Genomic DNA, 19131 nt, shown 5'->3' on the forward strand with positions numbered 1-19131 from the left:
AGACAATTTCATTCATCTGATCAAGCAGAAACAAACTCTGACCATCCAACCCAGAGTGTTGGCTGCTGTAGCTCCTCTGGGTAGGACCTTGGGGAAGTTGCTCTTCTTCCTGGTGTGCCATCTTCCTCCTCTAGCTAGCCTTCTAGCTCCCTTTAGGGAATTTAATGGTGATGAATTAAAAAAAATTTATTTTTAAACCACCCTGAAGATTACAAAGAGGGAAATACACCATTGCTAGTCTCAAAAAAGATGACTATCTTGCAAACGATGCAACCGACAAGGGATTAATATCCAAAATTTATAAACAGCTCATGTGGCTCAATATAAAAAATACAAACAACCCAATCAAAACATGGGCAGGGGGCTTCCCTGGTGGCGCAGTGGTTGAGAATCTGCCTGCTAACACAGGGGATACAGGTTCGAGCCCTGGTCTGGGAGGATCCCACATGCCGCAGAGCAACTAGGCCCGTGAGCCACAACTACTGAGCCTGCGTGTCTGGAGCCTGTGCTCCGCAACAAGAGAGACCGCGATAGTGAGAGGCCTGTGCACCGCGATGAAGAGTGGCCCCCGCTTGCCACAACTAGAGAAAGCCCTCGCACAGAAACGAAGACCCAACACAGCAAAAATAAATAAATAAAATTTAAAAACATGGGCAGAAGACCTAAATAGACATTTCTCCAAAGAAGACAGGGCTAGGAGGCACATGAACAGATGCTCAACTTTGCTAATTTATTAGAGAAATGCAAATCAAAACTACAAGGAGGTATCACCTCACACTGGTCAGAATGGCCGTCATCAAAAAATCTACAAACAGTAAATGCTGGAGAGGGTGTGGAGAAAAGGGAACCCTTCTACACTGTTGGTGGGAATGTAAATTAGTACAGTCGCTATGGAGAACAGTATGGAGGTTCCTTAAGAAATTAAAAACAGAGTTACCATATGATCTAGCAATCCCACTCCTGGGCATATATCCAGAGAAAAACATGGTTCAAAAGGATACATGCACCCCAATGTTCATTGCAGCGCTGTTTACAATAGCCAAGACATGGAAGCAACCTAAATGTCCATTGACAGATGAATGGATAAAGAAGAGGTGGTACATATACAGAATGGAATATTACTCAGCCATTAAAAAGAATGAAATAATGTCATTTGCAGCAACATGGATGAACCTGGAGATTATCATACTAAGTGAAGTAAGTCAGACAGAGAAAGACAAATATCGTATGATATCGCTTATATGTGGAATCTAAAAAAAATGATACAAACTAACTTATCTACAAAATAGAAACAGACTCACAGACTTAGAGAAAGAACTTATGGTTACCGGGGGGAAGAGGGAGGGGGAGGGATAGGTTGGGAGTTTGGGATTGACATGTACACACTGATCTATTTAAAATAGATACACAACAAGGACCTACTGTATAGCACAGGGAACTCTGCTCAATACTCTGTAATAACCTAAATGGGAAAAGAATTTGAAAAAGAACAGATGCATGTATATGTATAACTGAATCACTCTGCTGTACACCTGAAACTAATACAACAGTTAATCAACTATACTCCAATATAACAATTAAAAAACAAAACAAAACCAAAAAAAGATGACTATCTTTATGTATAATAATACATAATGGGGCAACCATAAGTTATCATTACCTCAAGAGGGAAAACAAGACCAGAAAATCCCTCTGTGGACCAGGATGACGTGACCAACTCACACAGAGTTTGACACAGGATTTCAGGGGCTGGGGACTTCCCTGGCAGTCCAGTGGTTAAGAGTTTGCCTTCCAGTGCAGGGGGTGTGGGTTCAATCCCTGGTTGGGAGCTAAGATCCCACATGCCTCCTGGCCAAGAAACCAAAACATAAAACAGAAGCAATATTGTAACAAATTCAATAAAGACTTTAAGAAAATGGTCCACATCAAAAAAGTCTTAAAAAAAAAAAAGAATTTCAGGGGCTCATGAATCCCTTGAAGTTCTTTCATCATCTTCCTAGACATACAAGTATGGACCCTGGTTAAGAATATCTGGGTTAGCCTTTCTGAAGAGCCGACCAGATGGCGGAAGTGGAGCAGAAGAAGAAGCAGACCTTCCGCAAGTTCACCTACTGTGGCGTGGACCTCGACCAGCTTCTGGACATGTCCTATGAGCAGCTGATGCAGCTGTACAGCGTGCGGCAGTGGCGGCGGCTGAACCGCGGCCTCCGGAGGAAGCAGCACTCGCTGCTGAAGCGGCTGCGTAAGGCCAAGAAGGAGGCGCCGCCCATGGAGAAGCCTGAGGTGGTGAAGACGCACCTGCGCGACATGATCATCCTACCCGAGATGGTGGGCAGCATGGTGGGCGTCTACGATGGCAAGACTTTCAACCAGGTGGAAATCAAGCCTGAGATGATCGGCCACTACCTAGGTGAGTTCTCCATCACCTACATGCCTGTGAAGCACGGCCGGCCCGGCATTGGGGCCACCCACTCCTCCCGCTTCATCCCCCTTAAGTAGCCTGCTGGCCAATAAAGGTAGAGACTTGTCTAAAAAAAAAAAAAAGAATATCTGGGTTAGAAGTTCCATGTGGTCTTCGAATCATTGTTAGAAACTAACAGGACTTCAGAGTTCAACTAATGTAACCGTCATCTAATGAGATTTTACAGATTAGGTTATGAGGACCAAAGGGTTTACAGGGCTGACTTGACAGCAAAGATGGCGGGTAGCAGAACTGAGACCTGCATCCAGGTTTGCTGAATTCCAGTTATCACACGGTATTGCTTTAATACACTATGTTTAAAACAAATGTAAGGAAGAGAGAAGAGTGGAAAAAGACTGACAAGGGGTGGAGGGGGAAAGGAAGGAGTAGTTAGTTGTTCATAGCACGTGCAGACTGGCTGCTACTTGGTTTCACTTTTCTGTTTATCATAGATTAGTTTTCTAGCTTCAAGCCAAAGAGACCAGGCCTGAAGCTCCCTTCTAGCTTCCTACTTTGGATCTGTAACTAGTAAGTCCTGATAGAACACCTGAGGTAGACTTAATGGAGAGGAAGATAAGGGAGCCTGGGCACACCTAAAACAGATTATGTCATTACGAAAACCCCAGAGCAACAAAGAATCCACTGTTTCCAGGAAGTGGGGGAAACATCTCTAAGGAGAAAGTATGAGCCTTGAAGAGAGTAGGGGTATATGCAGCAAGGAAGGGGTATCGAGTGGTCCCTATGGGTGGGAGGGAGATGCTGAAACAGGGTGAGGTGTGAGTGAGGCACGCTGGGGGATGGGTCTGGGAGGCAGCTGGTGTCTGGCCTGGGAGCCGTCTAAAAGTTTTTTTAAACTGGAGAGTATCAAAGTAAGATTTGCATTTTAGTTAGATATCTTTAGTAACCAGATGGAGGATAGAGCTAAAGAGATTTTTTTCCCCTAGTTAGAGAGCTGTTGTCCAGATTCATTTGTTCATTCACTGATCCCAAAGTATGAAGCTCGTAATATAAACCTGGCGCTGATCTAGAGAAGAAAAGACAACCTACACTGGGACAGAGACGATGGAGATGGAGCCATATAATCAATGATACATATTGAAGAGACAGACTCAAGAAATATTAGTTGTTAGAAATCATCAGGAGGACTTCCCTGGTGGCGCAGTGGTTGGGAGTCTGCCTGCCAATGCAGGGGACACGGGTTCGAGCCCTGGTCCAGGAGGATCCCACATGCCGCGGAGCAGCTAGGCCCGTGCGCCACAACTACTGAGCCTGCGCTCTAGAGCCTCCGTGCCATAACTACTGAAGCCTGTGCGCCTAGAGCCCGTGCTCCGCAGCAAGAGAGGTCACCGCCATGAGAGGCCCGCGTACCACAACGAAGAGTGGCCCTGCTCGCTGCAACCAGAGAAAGCCAGTGTGCAGCAACAAAGATCCAATGCAGCCAAAAAAAAAAAAAAAAAAAAAAATTATCAGGAGCTAATGACTAACAATATGGGGATGGGTGTGGGGAGGGACTGAAAAGGAAAGAGGAAGCATATTGATGGATGGTTGAAACAAATTCAGAGGATTTTTAGGGCATACTCTGTATGATACCATAATGACGGATACATGTCATTATACATTTGTCCAAACTCATAGAATACACCACACCAAGAGTGAACCCTAGGGACTTCCCTGGCGGTCCAGTGGTTAGGATTCTGCGCTTCCACTGCATGGGGTGTGGGTTGGGTCCCTGGTCGGGGACCTAAGATCCTTCAAGCTGTGCAGCGCGGCCCCCCCAAAAAAAGAGTGAAGCCTAATGAAAATTATGAACTTTGGGTGATAAAGACATGTCAATGTTGGGTTTTTTGTTTTTAATAAATTTATTTATTTTATTTATTTATTTTTGGCTGCGTTGCGTCTTCGTTGCTGAGCGTGGGCTTTCTCTAGTTGCAGCGAGCGGGGGCTACTGTTCGTTGAGGTGCGCGGGCTTCTCATTGCGGTGGCTTCTCTTGTTGCAGAGCACGGGCTCAGTAGTTGTGACACGTGGACTCAGTAGTTGTGGCTCGTGGGCCTAGTTGCCCTGCAGCATGTGGGATCTTCCCGGACCAGGGATCGAACCGATGTCCCCTGCATTGGCAGGCCTATTCTTAACCTCTGCGCCACCAGGGAAGCCCCTCAGTGTACGTTTATCAATTATAACAAATGCACCAGCCCCGGTGGTGGGTGTTGATAAGAGGGAGGCCATCATGTGTGGGAATGGGGGTTATGGAAAATCTCTGTACCTTCTGCTCAGTTTTTCTCTGAACCTAAAACTTCTCTAAAAAACATTGTCTTATTACAAAAAATCAGCAGGACCTGACGATGATATTGAGTAGGGTGGGGAGGTGGGATGAAAAGGAAAGAGGAAGCATATTAATGGAGGGTTGAAACTAATATTATATCCACTATTTTAGAATTATATAAAGTCTAAAGGAGTTTTCTGTAAGAAGCTCTGCAAAGGTTAAAACACGTAGATCAAAACAGTCTTCATCTGCACCATCTTTGAACTGTGGAGACTACTTTAGAATGTGTTATTTCTCCAGGTCAGAGACTTAGACCTGCCCTAGGGAAGTAGTTATAAAAGCAACTGAATTGTAGGTTGAACCCAGACAGGTTGAAATAAAATACAAATGTCTTGCTGAGCTTCTCTCCGCAGCCTCGTGGTAAGCCTTTCCTACCAGAATTCTAATTTTGTCAAAATGGGGCTGCTTTCATGTAATTTTAGTAGGACCTTTCAAAAATGGAGAGCAGCAAGAACTGCTCTCCACAAGTGAACAGAGATGGGCTGGGGGACAAAGTGGACTGGGTAAATTTTTATAAAAATAAAAGGTATGTCATCTCAAGGAAGAGAATAAGACAGGATTTTACTAATGTTACTTTAAGAGACAAAAGACCCAATCAAATCATTCATTTTTGCAGTCTTAATTACTTATCTACTACGAGTAAAGAATAGCACAATTAAAAGGAAAAAAAAAAGCTACATGCTGTAAATGCCTATAAAGACACATGCTTAGTTTTGCACTGTGCTGTACACATCATAAAGTCTGGCTGGGCTGGTGGCCCAGATCGCCTCCAAGCCTCACAGTTCTGTAAGGCAAAAGGATGAAATGTAATATTTACAACCTTGGGAATGAATTAATCCCTGGAGAAACAGGGATTTTCTGTTTCTCACCTGCTCACATTCAGCTGGCTTAGTACCTGAGCAGGGTGCCAGGGACCGGTTTCCTCCTGTTGCCACAGGGCAGGACAGTAGACTCAGGCCTCGAAGCTAAATATCTGACATGTCAGCACAGAGACCTGGCACTGGAGTGTTCTCTCTCTGTGGACGTCCACCTGTCCTTCCTGGTAAACGGCTTCCAGGAGTTCCACCTCTGGGAAACTACAGGGAGAGCCCTGACAACAACATAAAAAACATACTCAAGGTGACTTGAAGATGCCCCAATAACAGAGTATGTGCCCATCCTAAGTAGTAGCAAACGCTATAAGGGCTGCACATTTTTTTAAGTTGAGAAAAACAACTGCTCGGAAAAACCAAAGCTACACTAACTGCTGACATGCAAACCCAGTTTTGACAGCTTAGTTGCAACTCTGCCCCTGGTCTACAGGTGAAATGAGCTCTCAGCCTTGCAGAGACCTTCTATTGGTGCAGGAGAGAGGTGCCTGTGAGCAAGGACCATGGCTCACATTTGCTGAGGCATTTCCAGTGGGCTTTGGGAAAAGGACAGCCTTTTACCAGAGCAGAGAAAGGGGAAGAATGAAGAAGCCACAGAGTACAGGCTGTTGTCTTCCAGGCTTTTTTGGTGGACAGGGCTGACGACATTTTATATGCTCCCCCCAAAAGTGTCAAGAGGAAGAAAGGCAGGAGTGAAACAGGTGCCCAAGGCTGCTGGAGGTCTGTGGCCCTGCCTTGGGTAGAGGTCTAAATGCAGCTATAAGTTTAAGACGAAGGGATCTCATCATATTGTGCTTGCTTTGGTTCCCTGAAACTCTATGTCAAGGTATCCCTTTCCTCTCTATGTAATAATGCCCAGTCAGTAAGCCTGTGATAAACAAAATGGAGGACAGGACTTCACCTCTCCCCGCAAACATACATGGGGAAAAGGTCCCTTTTCACTGAGTACCTCGGCCACAGTATTACAACTACTGTAAGATAAGAGGTGCTACTTTCTCATACAATGGGTTTTCCCATCACCTGAAAAATTACTTGCTGAGGGTCTGTAACCAAGGTAAAAACACCCCCAAAGTTTAGATCTGCACCAGCATTTCCCTTAAGAACTCAGGTCACAGCTTTCATGAAGGGCAAACAAAAAGGAGTTGAAAAACAAATATAAGTATAAATTAACAGCCACAAAAAATGGAGACATGGCCTCTGTCTTTCTTTTTCTCTTTTTAAATATAATTTGATCAAACTTGTTTGCTGTTTTCTTTGCAGAAAAAAAAAAGCAGAAATAAATTGAGACGAAGGAGAAATGGGAAGGAAAACAGTGAGAGAAGCTGGGAGGCCATCTGTATAAAAGGTGGCAAAAGAATGAGAACTGACAACTGTCCAAAGCTTTATTTATTTAGTTAGTTTCTGGCTCCCTGTTTCTTGGCTATATGGTGATCTTGGCTATCTATATAGTCAAGAAATTCATTTGGAGACAAGGATGTCACAAAGAAAGAAAACTACAGGCCAATATCACTGATGAACATAGATGCAAAAATCCTCAACAAAATACTAGCAAACAGAATCCAACAGCACATTAAAAGGATCATACACCATGATCAAGTGGGGTTTATTCCAGGAATGCAAGGATTCTTCAATATACGCAAATCAATCAACGTGATACACCATATTAACAAATTGAAGGAGAAAAACCATATGATCATCTCAATAGATGCAGAGAAAGCTTTTGACAAAATTCAACACCCATTTATGATAAAAACCCTGCAGAAAGTAGGCATAGAGGGAACTTTCCTCAACATCATAAAGGCCATATATGACAAACCCACAGCCAGCATCGTCCTCAATGGTGAAAAACTGAAACCATTTCCACTAAGATCAGGAACAAGACAAGGTTGCCCACTCTCACCACTCTTATTCAACATAGTTTCGGAAGTTTTAGCCAGAGCAATCAGAGAAGAAAAGGAAATAAAAGGAATCCAAATTGGAAAAGAAGAAGTAAAGCTGTCACTGTTTGCAGATGACATGATACTATACATAGAGAATCCTCAAGATGCTACCAGAAAACTAATAGAGCTAATCAATGAATTTGGTAAAGTTGCAGGATACAAAATTAATGCACAGAAATCTCTGGCATTCCTATATACTAATGATGAAAAATCTGAAAGTGAAATCAAGAAAACACTCCCATTTACCATTGCAACAAAAAGAATAAAATATCTAGGAATAAACCTACCTAAGGAGACAAAAGACCTGTATGCAGAAAATTATAAGACACTGATGAAAGAAATTAAAGATGATACAAATAGATGGAGAGATGTACCATGTTCTTGGATTGGAAGAATCAACATTGTGAAAATGACTCTACTACCCAAAGCAATCTACAGATTCAATGCAATCCCTATCAAACTACCACTGGCATTTTTCACAGAACTAGAGCAAAAAATTTCACAATTTGTATGGAAACACAAAAGACCCCGAATAGCCAAAGCAATCTTGAGAACGAAAAATGGAGCTGGAGGAATCAGGCTCCCTGACTTCAGACTCTACCACAAAGCTACAGTAATCAAGACAGTATGGTACTGGCACAAAAACAGAAAGATAGATCAATGGAACAGGATAGAAAGCCCAGAGATAAACCCACGGACATATGGTCACCTTATCTTTGATAAAGGAGGCAGGAATGTACAGTGGAGAAAGGACAGTCTCTTCAATAAGTGGTGCTGGGAAAACTGGATAGGGACATGTAAAAGTATGAGATTAGATCACTCCCTAACACCATACACAAAAATAAGCTCAAAATGGATTAAAGACCTAAATGTAAGGCCAGACACTATCAAACTCTTAGAGGAAAACATAGGCAGAACACTCTATGACATAAATCACAGCAAGATCCTTTTTGACCCACCTCCTAGAGAAATGGAAATAAAGACAAAAATAAACACATGGGACCTAATGAAACTTCAAAGCTTTTGCACAGCAAAGGAAACCATAAACAAGACCAAAAGACAACCCTCAGAATGGGAGAAAATATTTGTAAATGAAGCAACTGACAAAGGATTAATCTCCAAAATTTATAAGCCGCTCATGCAGCTCAGTAACAAAAAAAACAAAGAACCCAATCCAAAAATGGGCAGAAGACCTAAATAGACATTTCTCCACAGAACATATACAGACTGCCAACAAACACATGAAAGGATGCTCAACATCTTTGCTCATTAGAGAAATGCAAATCAAAACTACAATGAGATATCATCTGACACCAGTCAGAATGGCCATCATCAAAAAATCTAGAAACAATAAATGCTGGAGAGGGTGTGGAAAAAAAGGAACACTCTTGCACTGCTGGTGGGAATGTGAATTGGTACAGCCACTATGGAGAACGGTATGGAGGTTCCTTAAAAAAACTACAAATAGAACTACCATATGACCCAGCAATCCCACTACTGGGCATATACCCCGAGAAAACCATAATTCCAAAAGAGACATGTACCAAAATGTTCATAGCAGCCCTATTTACAATAGCCCGGAGATGGAAACAACCTAAGTGTCCATCATCAGATGAATGGGTAAAGAAGATGTGGCACATATATACAGTGGAATATTACTCAGCCATAAAAAGAAATGAAATTGAGCTATTTGTAATGAGGTGGATGGACCTAGAGTCTGTCATACAGAGTGAAGTAAGTCAGAAAGAGAAAGACAAATACTGTATGCTGACACATATATATGGAATTTAAGAAAAAAAAATGTCATGAAGAACATAGGGGTAAGACAGGAATAAAGACACAGACCTACTAGAGAATGGACTTGAGGATATGGGGAGGGGGAAGGGTAAGCTGTGACAAAGTGAAAGAGCGGCATGGACATATATACACTACCAAACGTAAGGTAGATAGCTAGTGGGAAGCAGCCGCATAGCACAGGGAGATCAGCTCGGTGCTTTGTGACCGCCTGGAGGGGTGGGATAGGGAGGGTGGGAGGGAGACGCAAAAGGGAGGGGATATGGGAACATATGTATATGTATAACTGATTGAATTTGTTATAAAGCAAAAAATAAAAAAAAAAAAGAAAAAAGAAATTCATTTGGGCTTCCCTGGTGGTGCAGTGGTTAAGAATCCGCCTGCCAATACAAGGGACATGGGTTCGAGCCCTAGTCCAGGAAGATCCCACATGCGGTGGAGCAAATAAGCCCATGCGCCACCACTACTGAGCCTGCATGCTGCAACTACTGAAGCCCATGCGCCTAGAGCCTGTGCTCTGCAGCAAGAGAAGCCACCACAATGAGCAGCCTGCGCACCGCAACGAAGAGTAGCTCCTACTCACCGCAACTAGAGAAAGCCCCCGTGCAGCAACGAAGACCCAACACAACCAAAAATAAATAAAATTAAAAAAAAAAAAAGAAATTCATTTAATTTTCTTTTTTTCTCTCTTTTCTTCCTTTCCTCCTCCCCCATCTAACCAGGTCTAGTTTAGAGCTTGAGTTTTAATACCAGACTACCTAGGTTTGAATTCCAGCTTTCCACTACTCTTTAACTGAGTTCGGTCCTCAGTAAGTTACTTAAACTCCTTGTGCTACAGTTTCCACATCCGTTAAGTAAGAAAAATGATCAGAACCTACCTTATAGGGTTGTGGTGTGGATTATTTATAAAGTATCTCTGAAATACCAGCTATTATTATCATAAACCCTCACCTCATCTCACAGATAAACAGTATCTTCCTTTTTCTCAATTCAACACAACCTCAGTCTCTAGATACTGCATATCAATTCCCAGAACCCTTAACAAGTGTGGCCGGTCTAACAGGTTTCTTGCAGCACGTCTCACGGAAGTGGGCTTGGGGTTCAGTCCAGTCCAGTTCTGGCTGAATATCTGGTACACCTGTGAGTCTGCCCTGTGTGGATTGGCCTTGAACTCCAGGCCAGCCTAGGGTCATCCAGGGCCACCCCAGGGATTGCAGCCATATCAGAGCCTGGTGCAGATACGACCTGGCCCCAGCCAACTGCTTATTGGCCCATCCATTTTCTGCCACCAAAAGCATACCCTGAATGCTTCAGAAGCCCAGCACTTCCCTGGGGACCGTCCTGCTGTTTCCTGCACCGTCCATTCTTGTTCATCTCCGTCGAAAACACATTTCTCCTCCTCACTGCCTGGCAAAACGCTACTTGCCCTTCCAAGTTTTATTTCATTCTCATCTCCTCTACCTGGGAGCCCCCAGGCAGTGCTTTCCTTCTGTACCAAGTCTCTTAGTTACATCTACTTTGACATGATTTTCCAGGTCAGTGGATAATATTCTGGCTGATTCCTCCACTAGACTGTCAACTCCTGGCAAGCCCAGCTACACTGGGGAGGCATTTCTGAATGATCAAATGACTCTGGACTCGTCTCAGTTAAGCCACTTGCTCGTGGGCTTTTGGTCAATGTTAAGAGTCAGATGAAATCTGAGCTCCTAGAGATTTCCTCTCTGCTGAAAGTGGGCCAGACATGTGAATTCTTACACCACTGAAGGGTACAGTAGAAGTTACTGCCCTTTTTGAGGAAGTTACAAAGGAATAATATAATTATTTGTTTCTTAAGCATTTCTGAGAAAGGAGGAAGAAAAAAAACCCTATAATTTCAGTTTGTGTCATTGGGCAAACAGATATAATCTATGAGGGACCAGCTAATGTATGGATATGTAAAAGAGAATTACAAATTTTTCATGAGCTCTGAAGTTGTTGCAACTTATTTACTTCTGTAATAGAGTTCTAATGAATTTGAAGGGTGCTGGAGATAGCCGTAAAATGGTATACTAAGAGCCTTGTAGAATCACAGAATGTAAGGGTTACAAATGACCTTGCAGACCAATTATTGGTTCTTAATCATGAGTGCATAATAAAATTTTCACTGGTCCACAGAAAACTGAGACAGATTTGGATAATCAGCTGTCACATTTCTTTAAGAAGTAAGAAAAACTGGGCTTCCCTGGTGGCGCAGTGGTTAAGAATCCGCCTGCCAATGCGGGAGACACGGGTTCGAGCCCTGGTCCAGGAAGATCCCACATGCCGTGGAGCAACTAAGCTCATGTGCCACAACTACTGAGCCTCCACTCTAGAGCCCGCGAGCCACAACTACTGAGCCCATGTGCCATAACTACTGAAGCCTACGCGCCTAGAGCCCAGTGCTCCGCAACAAGACAAGCCACCGCAATGAGAAGTCCACGCACCACAACGAAGAGTAGCCCCCGCTCGCTGCAACTAGAGGAAGCCCGTGCGCAGCAACAAAGACCCAACACAGACAAAAATAAAAATAAATTAAAAAAAAAAAAGTAAGAAAAATTCAATTTAAAGGGTCATTTTCTATTCTGAGATTAAATTTTCCCCACTTTTGTGGTATTAATATATTCTTTCTTTTATGAAAAATGGTGATTATGAATGGTAGTTTCAGCCTTTTTTTTAATGTAGCCTATTTATCTCTGTTCCTTATTATTATCCCAATTGGTTAAATTTTTTAATTGAAATATAATATGCATATATTCCCAATTAATTTTAATAGCCCTGTATTTGTAATAGCTTTCTAGCTTGGCAAAATGAAAAGTTGGGCAACCCCAGATAAGTTTCCAAAACTGTTTTTAAAATAAAATTTATGGGTCTGATTTATGAAACTTTATGAACCCTGATTGAGTTCAACCTCCTATTTGCAGAAAAGGAAATAAGAGTCTATAGAGGTTAAATGTTAAAGCATTATACACGCACCCAAGGTCCCCTAGCTAGTCAATAGCAAAGCCAAGACTAGAACCTGGGCTCTTGCCTCCCTGAAAGTCCAGAGGTCTCACAGCCGACTCAACTTCACAGGTGTTCAATATTAGTACAGAGTGTAGAATTTGATCCTAAAGCCACTTACAGTGCAGAACTGAGATGAACATGAGTTTTATGCAGTCAATTAGATTGCATGTTAAGCTGTACTTTGCTTTGCCACAATTATCTCTTACAATCATGACAAATAATCTTTACCTGGTATGAGTTATGAATTTTTGTGATTTTCATCTGATCAAAACTCAGCAGGATAGCATAAAATTGTATAAATATACAGAAATAAATATGCCCTTATTTCATCACCTCCATTTATAAGCTACTTAGTTCATTTTCTTCCTTATCAGTCACAAAACAGGAGTTGCCACCATTTTTCCCTTGCAGTTCACATCACATAGTTCTAATGCAATAATTCTGCATCTAGGACAAGATGGGCCAGCTTATTCAAATCCATCTATTGAGCCATGTCAATATCAGAAGATAACACATTACCAAGACAAACATAAAAGCCCTGGAGCCAGAAAAACATTCGACACTGTGATGCCAAAAATTTTTAATCCATGTATCTTGATTCCTCATTATTATTCTAATTAGTTTTGTAGTCACCTTGTTTATGGGAGTTTCTAATTCCTGCTGTTTAGTCGCCTTGTTTATGGGAGTTTCTAATTCCTGCTGTTAACTGAAGTTGCTGTTCAGTATGCAGGCTCACATTCTTTTCCCCTTAAGAATTTTGAACTAGCAGCCATAAACACAGCCCTATTGTTTTAAAGATGCTGAAATAAAGATGCCCAAACAAAAGCCCTTACCTAAAGTAAGGCAGGTGCCCAGTAAACTTTAGTATCTTACTTGGATCCTTGGGTCTTTCTTTTTTCCAATTTTGAAAATTTGAAATAATTTTAGACTTACAAAAATGTTGCAAAAATAATACATCTATGTGTACCCTTCACCCACCTTTCTTTGCCCTTTTTCTGCCTCATGATCCAGTCTAGGATCCCATGTTGTGTTTAATTATTGTATCTCCTTAGTCTCCTCTGTGACTGCTCCTCAGTCTTTTTTTGTCCTTCACGATCTTGCTATCTTTGAAGAGTACTGGTCAGGGACTTCCCTGGTGGCGCAGTGGTTAAGAATCCGCCTGCCAATGCAGGGGACACGGGTTCAAGCCCTGGTCTGGGAAGATCCCACATGCCACCGAGCAACTAAGCCCATGCGCCAAAACTACTGAGCCTGCGCTCTAGAGCCCGCGAGCCACAACTACTGAGCCCACCTGCCACAATTACTGAAGCTTGCGTGCCTAGAGCCCGTGCTCCACAACAAGAGAAGCCACCACAATGAGAAACCCATACACTGCAACGAAGAGTAGCCCCACTCGCCACAACTAGAGAAAGACCACATGCAGCAACAAAGACCCAACGCAGCCAAAAATAAATTAAAAAATAAAATAAATAAATTTATAAAAGATGCATGCTAAAGTTTGAAAAAAAAAAAAAAAGAGTACTGGTCAATTATTTTGTAGACGATCCCTCAATTGGGTTCATGTCATGTCTTCTCCTGAATGGACTGAGGTTCTGCATTTTTGACAGAAAACCACACAAGTGTTGTGCTTTTTTCAGTGCATCATATGAGGGGGATGTAATGTCAATAGTCTTCTTACTTGTGATGTAAACCAAGTAACTAACAAAGATGGTGCCCTTGGCTTCTAATTGCTCATATTCTATCATCTAAGCTCTTTATTGGAGCAGAGGTGACAACTAAGGTACTAGTACCCTTACACAGGGTGGGAACAGAAGGGACAGGTCTTCCTGATCTTTCACACGTAGCTACCATAGCAACGGGCTTCTGGAGGGCTGGCGCCCTAAACAGAAGCCTGAGAGAACAGACCACAGGACATAAGCCATCTGATAAAGGAGCTATGAGGTAACACATCCGAGAAGTCAAGTCACTGTCAGACACAGGTAAGAGACCTAGATCAGGCAAGGGCAGCACGAAGGTGGCCCTTCCTCCAGAAGGGAACTGATACAGAAAGTGTGTCTTTCTAGATTTCTGTTCTTCCTTCCCTTCATCCTCTACTTTTGTTTACTTTAGTTTTCTTTGACGATGCCTTCTACATTCAGCTGATCTCTGATTTTAACAAAATCCCAATAAGAATATGTATCTACTGCTTTGGGGATAATTATTACAAGTTAATTTCTATAAACTGCCACAAATAACAGCACCCCTGCCGTTCATCTTGTTGTCATCTATCTGTCCCCTGGAACCAGACGGGGGTACATGTACCATCTAGTACAAAACTATACCCCTCAATCCTGGAGATACACATGAACCAAGGTTCTTTCTTTCCTTTTTTAAATTGAGATATAATTCACATACCCTTTTAAAGTGCACAATTCATCAATGTTTAGTATATTTACAAGGTTGTGCAACCATCACCACTGTCTAATTCCAGAATCTTTCACCCCAAAAAGAAATCTAGTACCCATTGTCACTCCCCATTCTCCTCTGTCCCCAGCACCTGGCAACTCACTAATCTACTCTCTATCTCTATGGATTTGCCTATTGAACCAAGGTACTTTTGATCCCAAATAATAATAACCAAAATGATCTCAATCCAGTAAACCTAGGAGACACACACACACACACACACACACACACACACACACATGAAATTTGACTCTGCCAACACCTCGCCTTCCCTTTTGGTATGCAGAACTCCTCCTCCATCCCCCTAACTGTGTCTCAGAGGTGATGTATCTGTATTTGTCCTCCTCAGGGTACAACCCATCCAACCCTTTCCTTTTCTGTCAAAAATCATGACATGTTCTACCAGCGTCCTGCAGTTGTGAGGTAATGCTTAGGTAAATTTATCTCTGCTAAGATGCTAAGGAGTAACAGATTTACATTTTAATGGAGAACTTCTGGAGTCTATGGCTCAGCTAGGATGACCATCTGACCCAGTTTTTTGGGATCATCTCAGTTTATGCCTGTTGCCTTGGCAAAATTATTAATAGCATCCCCTTTCTCCCCTTTCTCAAGAGTGTCCTGGTTTGGGTGTTTAAGTATATGGTCACCCAACCATAATCAAAATAAATGACTAATCATGGTAATTATGGGCATAGTGTCAGGCCAACAAGGGAAATATATTTAGGGAAATGAAGTTTTTTTTTTTTTTTTTTTTTTTTGCGGTACGCGGGCCTCTCACCGCTGTGGCCTCTCCCGCCGCAGAGCACAGGCTCCGGACGCGCAGGCTCAGCGGCCATGGCTCACGGGCCCAGCCGCTCCGCGGCATGTGGGATCTTCCCAGACCGGGGCACGAACCCGTGTCCCCTGCATGAGCAGGCGGACTCTCAACCACTGCGCCACCAGGGAAGCCCGGAAATGAAGTTTTAATGTTTCTCACATTGCACCCCAGCTCTGCATTCCCATAAAAGGTTTAAATTCACCAACCTGTAGGAATCAGGGTTTCATCCACAGGCAAAAAAGCATCAGCTTCTATAGTGACTTCATGGTCATATATATTAGGGGAACCCTGGGAGAGAAAAAGTAGAGAAAGAAAAGAAGGGTTAGTGCTCAGTCTTATTTTATATATTTGCTTTATAACTTCTCTTGCAGAAATGTTTTCAAGTATTGACGAAAACTTTAGAAATCCCATTTGACCTATGATGACGATTAATTCGTTCATTTAAGTTAGGTAGATAAGGGCTCAAAAATAGCAGCCGATACATTTGGAAGAAACTTTCGAGTGTGACCCCAGCATGCATGTTCTTTTCTGAATGGAATTATGAAAGTGAAAAGTCAGAGAAACAACAGTGGTTTGAAAGCCTTTTGGATTTTGACTTATTAGCAGAGGGTTTTCTTCTACTGTCCTCACATGCCAGGCAAACAAAAGAGCAAGGGTCAGTGACCTGTAACACACAGGTGCTGGACAGCCAAAGCATCACCTCTAGGCTCACTAGGCATGGGCCATGTCACCCCTTCTCTGGCCTAGTTCCCACTCAGAGGACCCACTCCCTGCTCCATGGCAGAAGCCTGGAAGTCAGAACTGGGTCCCATCTCCCCTGTAAAGATGCAGCCTGCCCTCCTGGCGGAGTCAAAGGCTGGTCCCTGAAGCACTGGTAGGTGGTCAGAAAGGCCCGGGGTCTAGTTCTGGACTTATTTCCTTCAGTATAAAATCGGGCTGATGTCCCCATTCTGTCCAGGGTTCTTGGGGAACAGTTCAGTAAGGATGCGTTGTGTTGCTTGCAAACTGGAAAATACACACATATGTTTCTAATAAAAAGGATTACATTTTAATAACAGTATTTTAAAGCTTCATAGCAACAGATGTGGAAAGGAAACCAAGTGAGGGCTTTTGCTGAGTGAATGCTCAAAAATAAACGAAACCAGTAGTTTTCAGCTAGGGGTGATTTTGCCCCACAGGTGTCTCGAGACAGTTTTGATTGTCACGGCTGGCGGTGGTAACGCTACTGGGGAAGCAGTCGTGTGAAGAGGCCAGGGATTCTGCCAAACAGCCTACCATGCTCAGGACAGCCTCCGCACCCCGGCAACAAGGAGTCCTCTGGCCCCATATGTCAACAGTGCCGAGGCTGAGAAACCCTGAGCTCAGCTAAATTGAAGCCTCCGAGGGGTTCCTGAGAAGTGAGCAGAGAGAGGCAGTGCTCTGGGTTAACTGAAAACATATTCTACTGTCAGAAGGCCTCAGGCACACAATCAAATGGAGTCGTCCAGAGGACAAAGGCCAAGATTTCAGAGGCTGTGAGAGTCGATGTCTAAACATGACAGAAATTGGTTTATGTACACTACCAGGAGGCTCTGTTTCTAACGAACTATGATTCTCTTGTACTGTCCCAGCGGTCAAGGGTAGGAGTGGGTGGGAGACAAGGCTGGGGCAGAGGCTTCTGCCCACACTATCTGAGCCGCTTGTTTGGTCCCTGATCTGACCTGGGAAGGCAGGTCCAAAATGGGAGTGGCCTGCACCCCTGCCTAGAGCTGTTCCAGCCTAGAGGGGTCTCTCTCCCGTGTGGCTCTCCCTACTGTCACCTCAGGCCTCAGGCTACTGCCAGTACCAAAGAGGCCCCTGGGACTGAGGGCAGCAGCTGTGAGGGAATGAGAATTCGGGACCCTTCCTTTGGCTCTAATTGTTCAATGCTCAGTTCAAGGTTGAGTAGTATTCCATTGTATAAATATATCACAACTTATCTGTCCTCCTATTGATAGGCTTTTGGGTTGTTTTGAGTTTTTTTTATTATTATGAATAGAGCTTCTTAGGAATTTCCTTGTTCTGTTTGTTTTTTAGCACTAGGGCAGGAAGAAAATGATTCAGTGTGAAAGTCACACACCACTAAATTGAGTCCAAGATGTTGGGGAGAAGCCTGGGAGGAGAAGGAAGGGAACACTGACTAGGCACCCACTCTCTGAATTGTTGGCTCATTAAACAGCAGTAACATTCCTTCAGTAAAGGAAGCATGCTTTTCATTTTATGACTCTTCTGACCTGGAATAATGCGATGTCTGCTCTGGTGGAATATTACTGTTGGATTCTTTTCCTTTTCAGGCTGATGAAAACTTGGCAAGGAATGCTGATTCACAAACAGAACTGAGGCCCATCTCTGAGTTCAGTGTTTGCTTTGGTTAACTTTGGCTGCTACTATTTGTAACATTAACCATTTATAGAGCTCACTGCGGCTTGGATGGGGCTTTAAAGACCTTTTTGTGCATTGCCACTACCACTTCCTTACTTCAGCTCTTATTACTTCTAGCAGGATGTAACAGACACTCTTGGTTACTACCCATAAGCTATCTCAGCTCCATTATCAGCACCCTCCCTTTCCCCTGGCAGAACACTGACTTGTTGATTTATCCTATGTGAGGATATATTCAGGGAAAGGACCCCCACCCAGGCCCCAGAGGGCAAACTTTGATTTGTCTAAGCCAACCATGGTAGTCTAATTCCCTTGCTGGTGACTGGGTTTAGCAGAGCATAAGACACACTTCTGGCCAACAAAATGTGAGGAAAGTCTACTGAGGAGCTTCTAGAAAAAGTTTTGCTTGTTCTTAAAAATGGAACATTAGAGATATGAAAAAAAGAATAGTTCCTTTTTTTATCTCTGGATGTGACTATACGAAGAGGTGATTCATGGAGCTGTGGCAACCATCTTGTGACCATGAAGGGATAAGCTTGAAGACAAAAACCATAGCACTGAAGAAGCAGAATGGAACGATGGAAGAATTTGGGTCCTTGATGACATACCTACACAGTCATACCAAAACCAGAACTATTGCTTTTCATCTCAAATTGCCCCAGGCCTGCTTTCATAGTTCTTTAGATAAAGTTTCAGTTAAAAAAAAAAAAGTTCTCCTAGTTTTGTGTTTGTTAGATAAGAAAGGAACAGCCAAAAAAAAAATCAACCAACCTGCAACCTACATACCTTTTCCATTCTTTGAAAAACACACCGCTCTCCTCCCCCTAGGCCTCCAACACTCAAACTTAGAAGTGATGAGTCAAAGTCTGACCCCCAAGTAGGACAAAAATACTGCTTATTAAATTTAAAAAACAAACAAAAAGAAAATATGTAAGATGAGCTGACTATTGAAAATATCAAGTTTCGAGCTATTTACCTGGGGAGGGTTTAAGACACACAATAATGCTTTTCCGGGTAGGGCAAGAGATGTTCTGAAAATGCAGAGAGACCCCTTGACCCGAGG

General features: G+C 43.0%; 2 protein-coding genes across 3 annotated transcripts in view; one reads left to right on the forward strand and one right to left on the reverse strand.

Moving 5' to 3' along the window:
• GALM (galactose mutarotase) overlaps nucleotides 1-19131 on the reverse strand; it is a 100906-nt gene that overhangs the window by 22371 nt on the left and 59404 nt on the right. For both annotated transcript variants that reach the window (XM_081253525.1, XM_081253524.1), the window contains exon 4: nucleotides 15875-15956. In XM_081253525.1, the coding sequence (XP_081109651.1) occupies nucleotides 15875-15956 (82 nt within the window). The remainder of the gene's footprint in view (nucleotides 1-15874; nucleotides 15957-19131) is intronic.
• Nucleotides 2058-2547, forward strand: LOC308627482 (small ribosomal subunit protein uS19-like). The gene has a single exon (XM_081253685.1). The coding sequence runs from the start codon at nucleotides 2062-2064 to the stop codon at nucleotides 2497-2499; it is 438 nt and encodes a 145-aa protein (XP_081109811.1). The 5' UTR covers nucleotides 2058-2061; the 3' UTR covers nucleotides 2500-2547.

The sequence above is a fragment of the Mesoplodon bidens genome, assembly GCF_964165515.1.
Source record: "Mesoplodon bidens genome assembly, chromosome: 14".
NCBI classification, from domain to species: domain Eukaryota; kingdom Metazoa; phylum Chordata; class Mammalia; order Artiodactyla; family Ziphiidae; genus Mesoplodon; species Mesoplodon bidens.

What these genes read in the sequence shown, in the direction of transcription:
- LOC308627482 (XM_081253685.1), top strand. Translation starts at nt 2,062, where the DNA reads ATGGCGGAAGTGGAGCAGAAGAAGAAGCAGACCTTCCGCAAGTTCACC.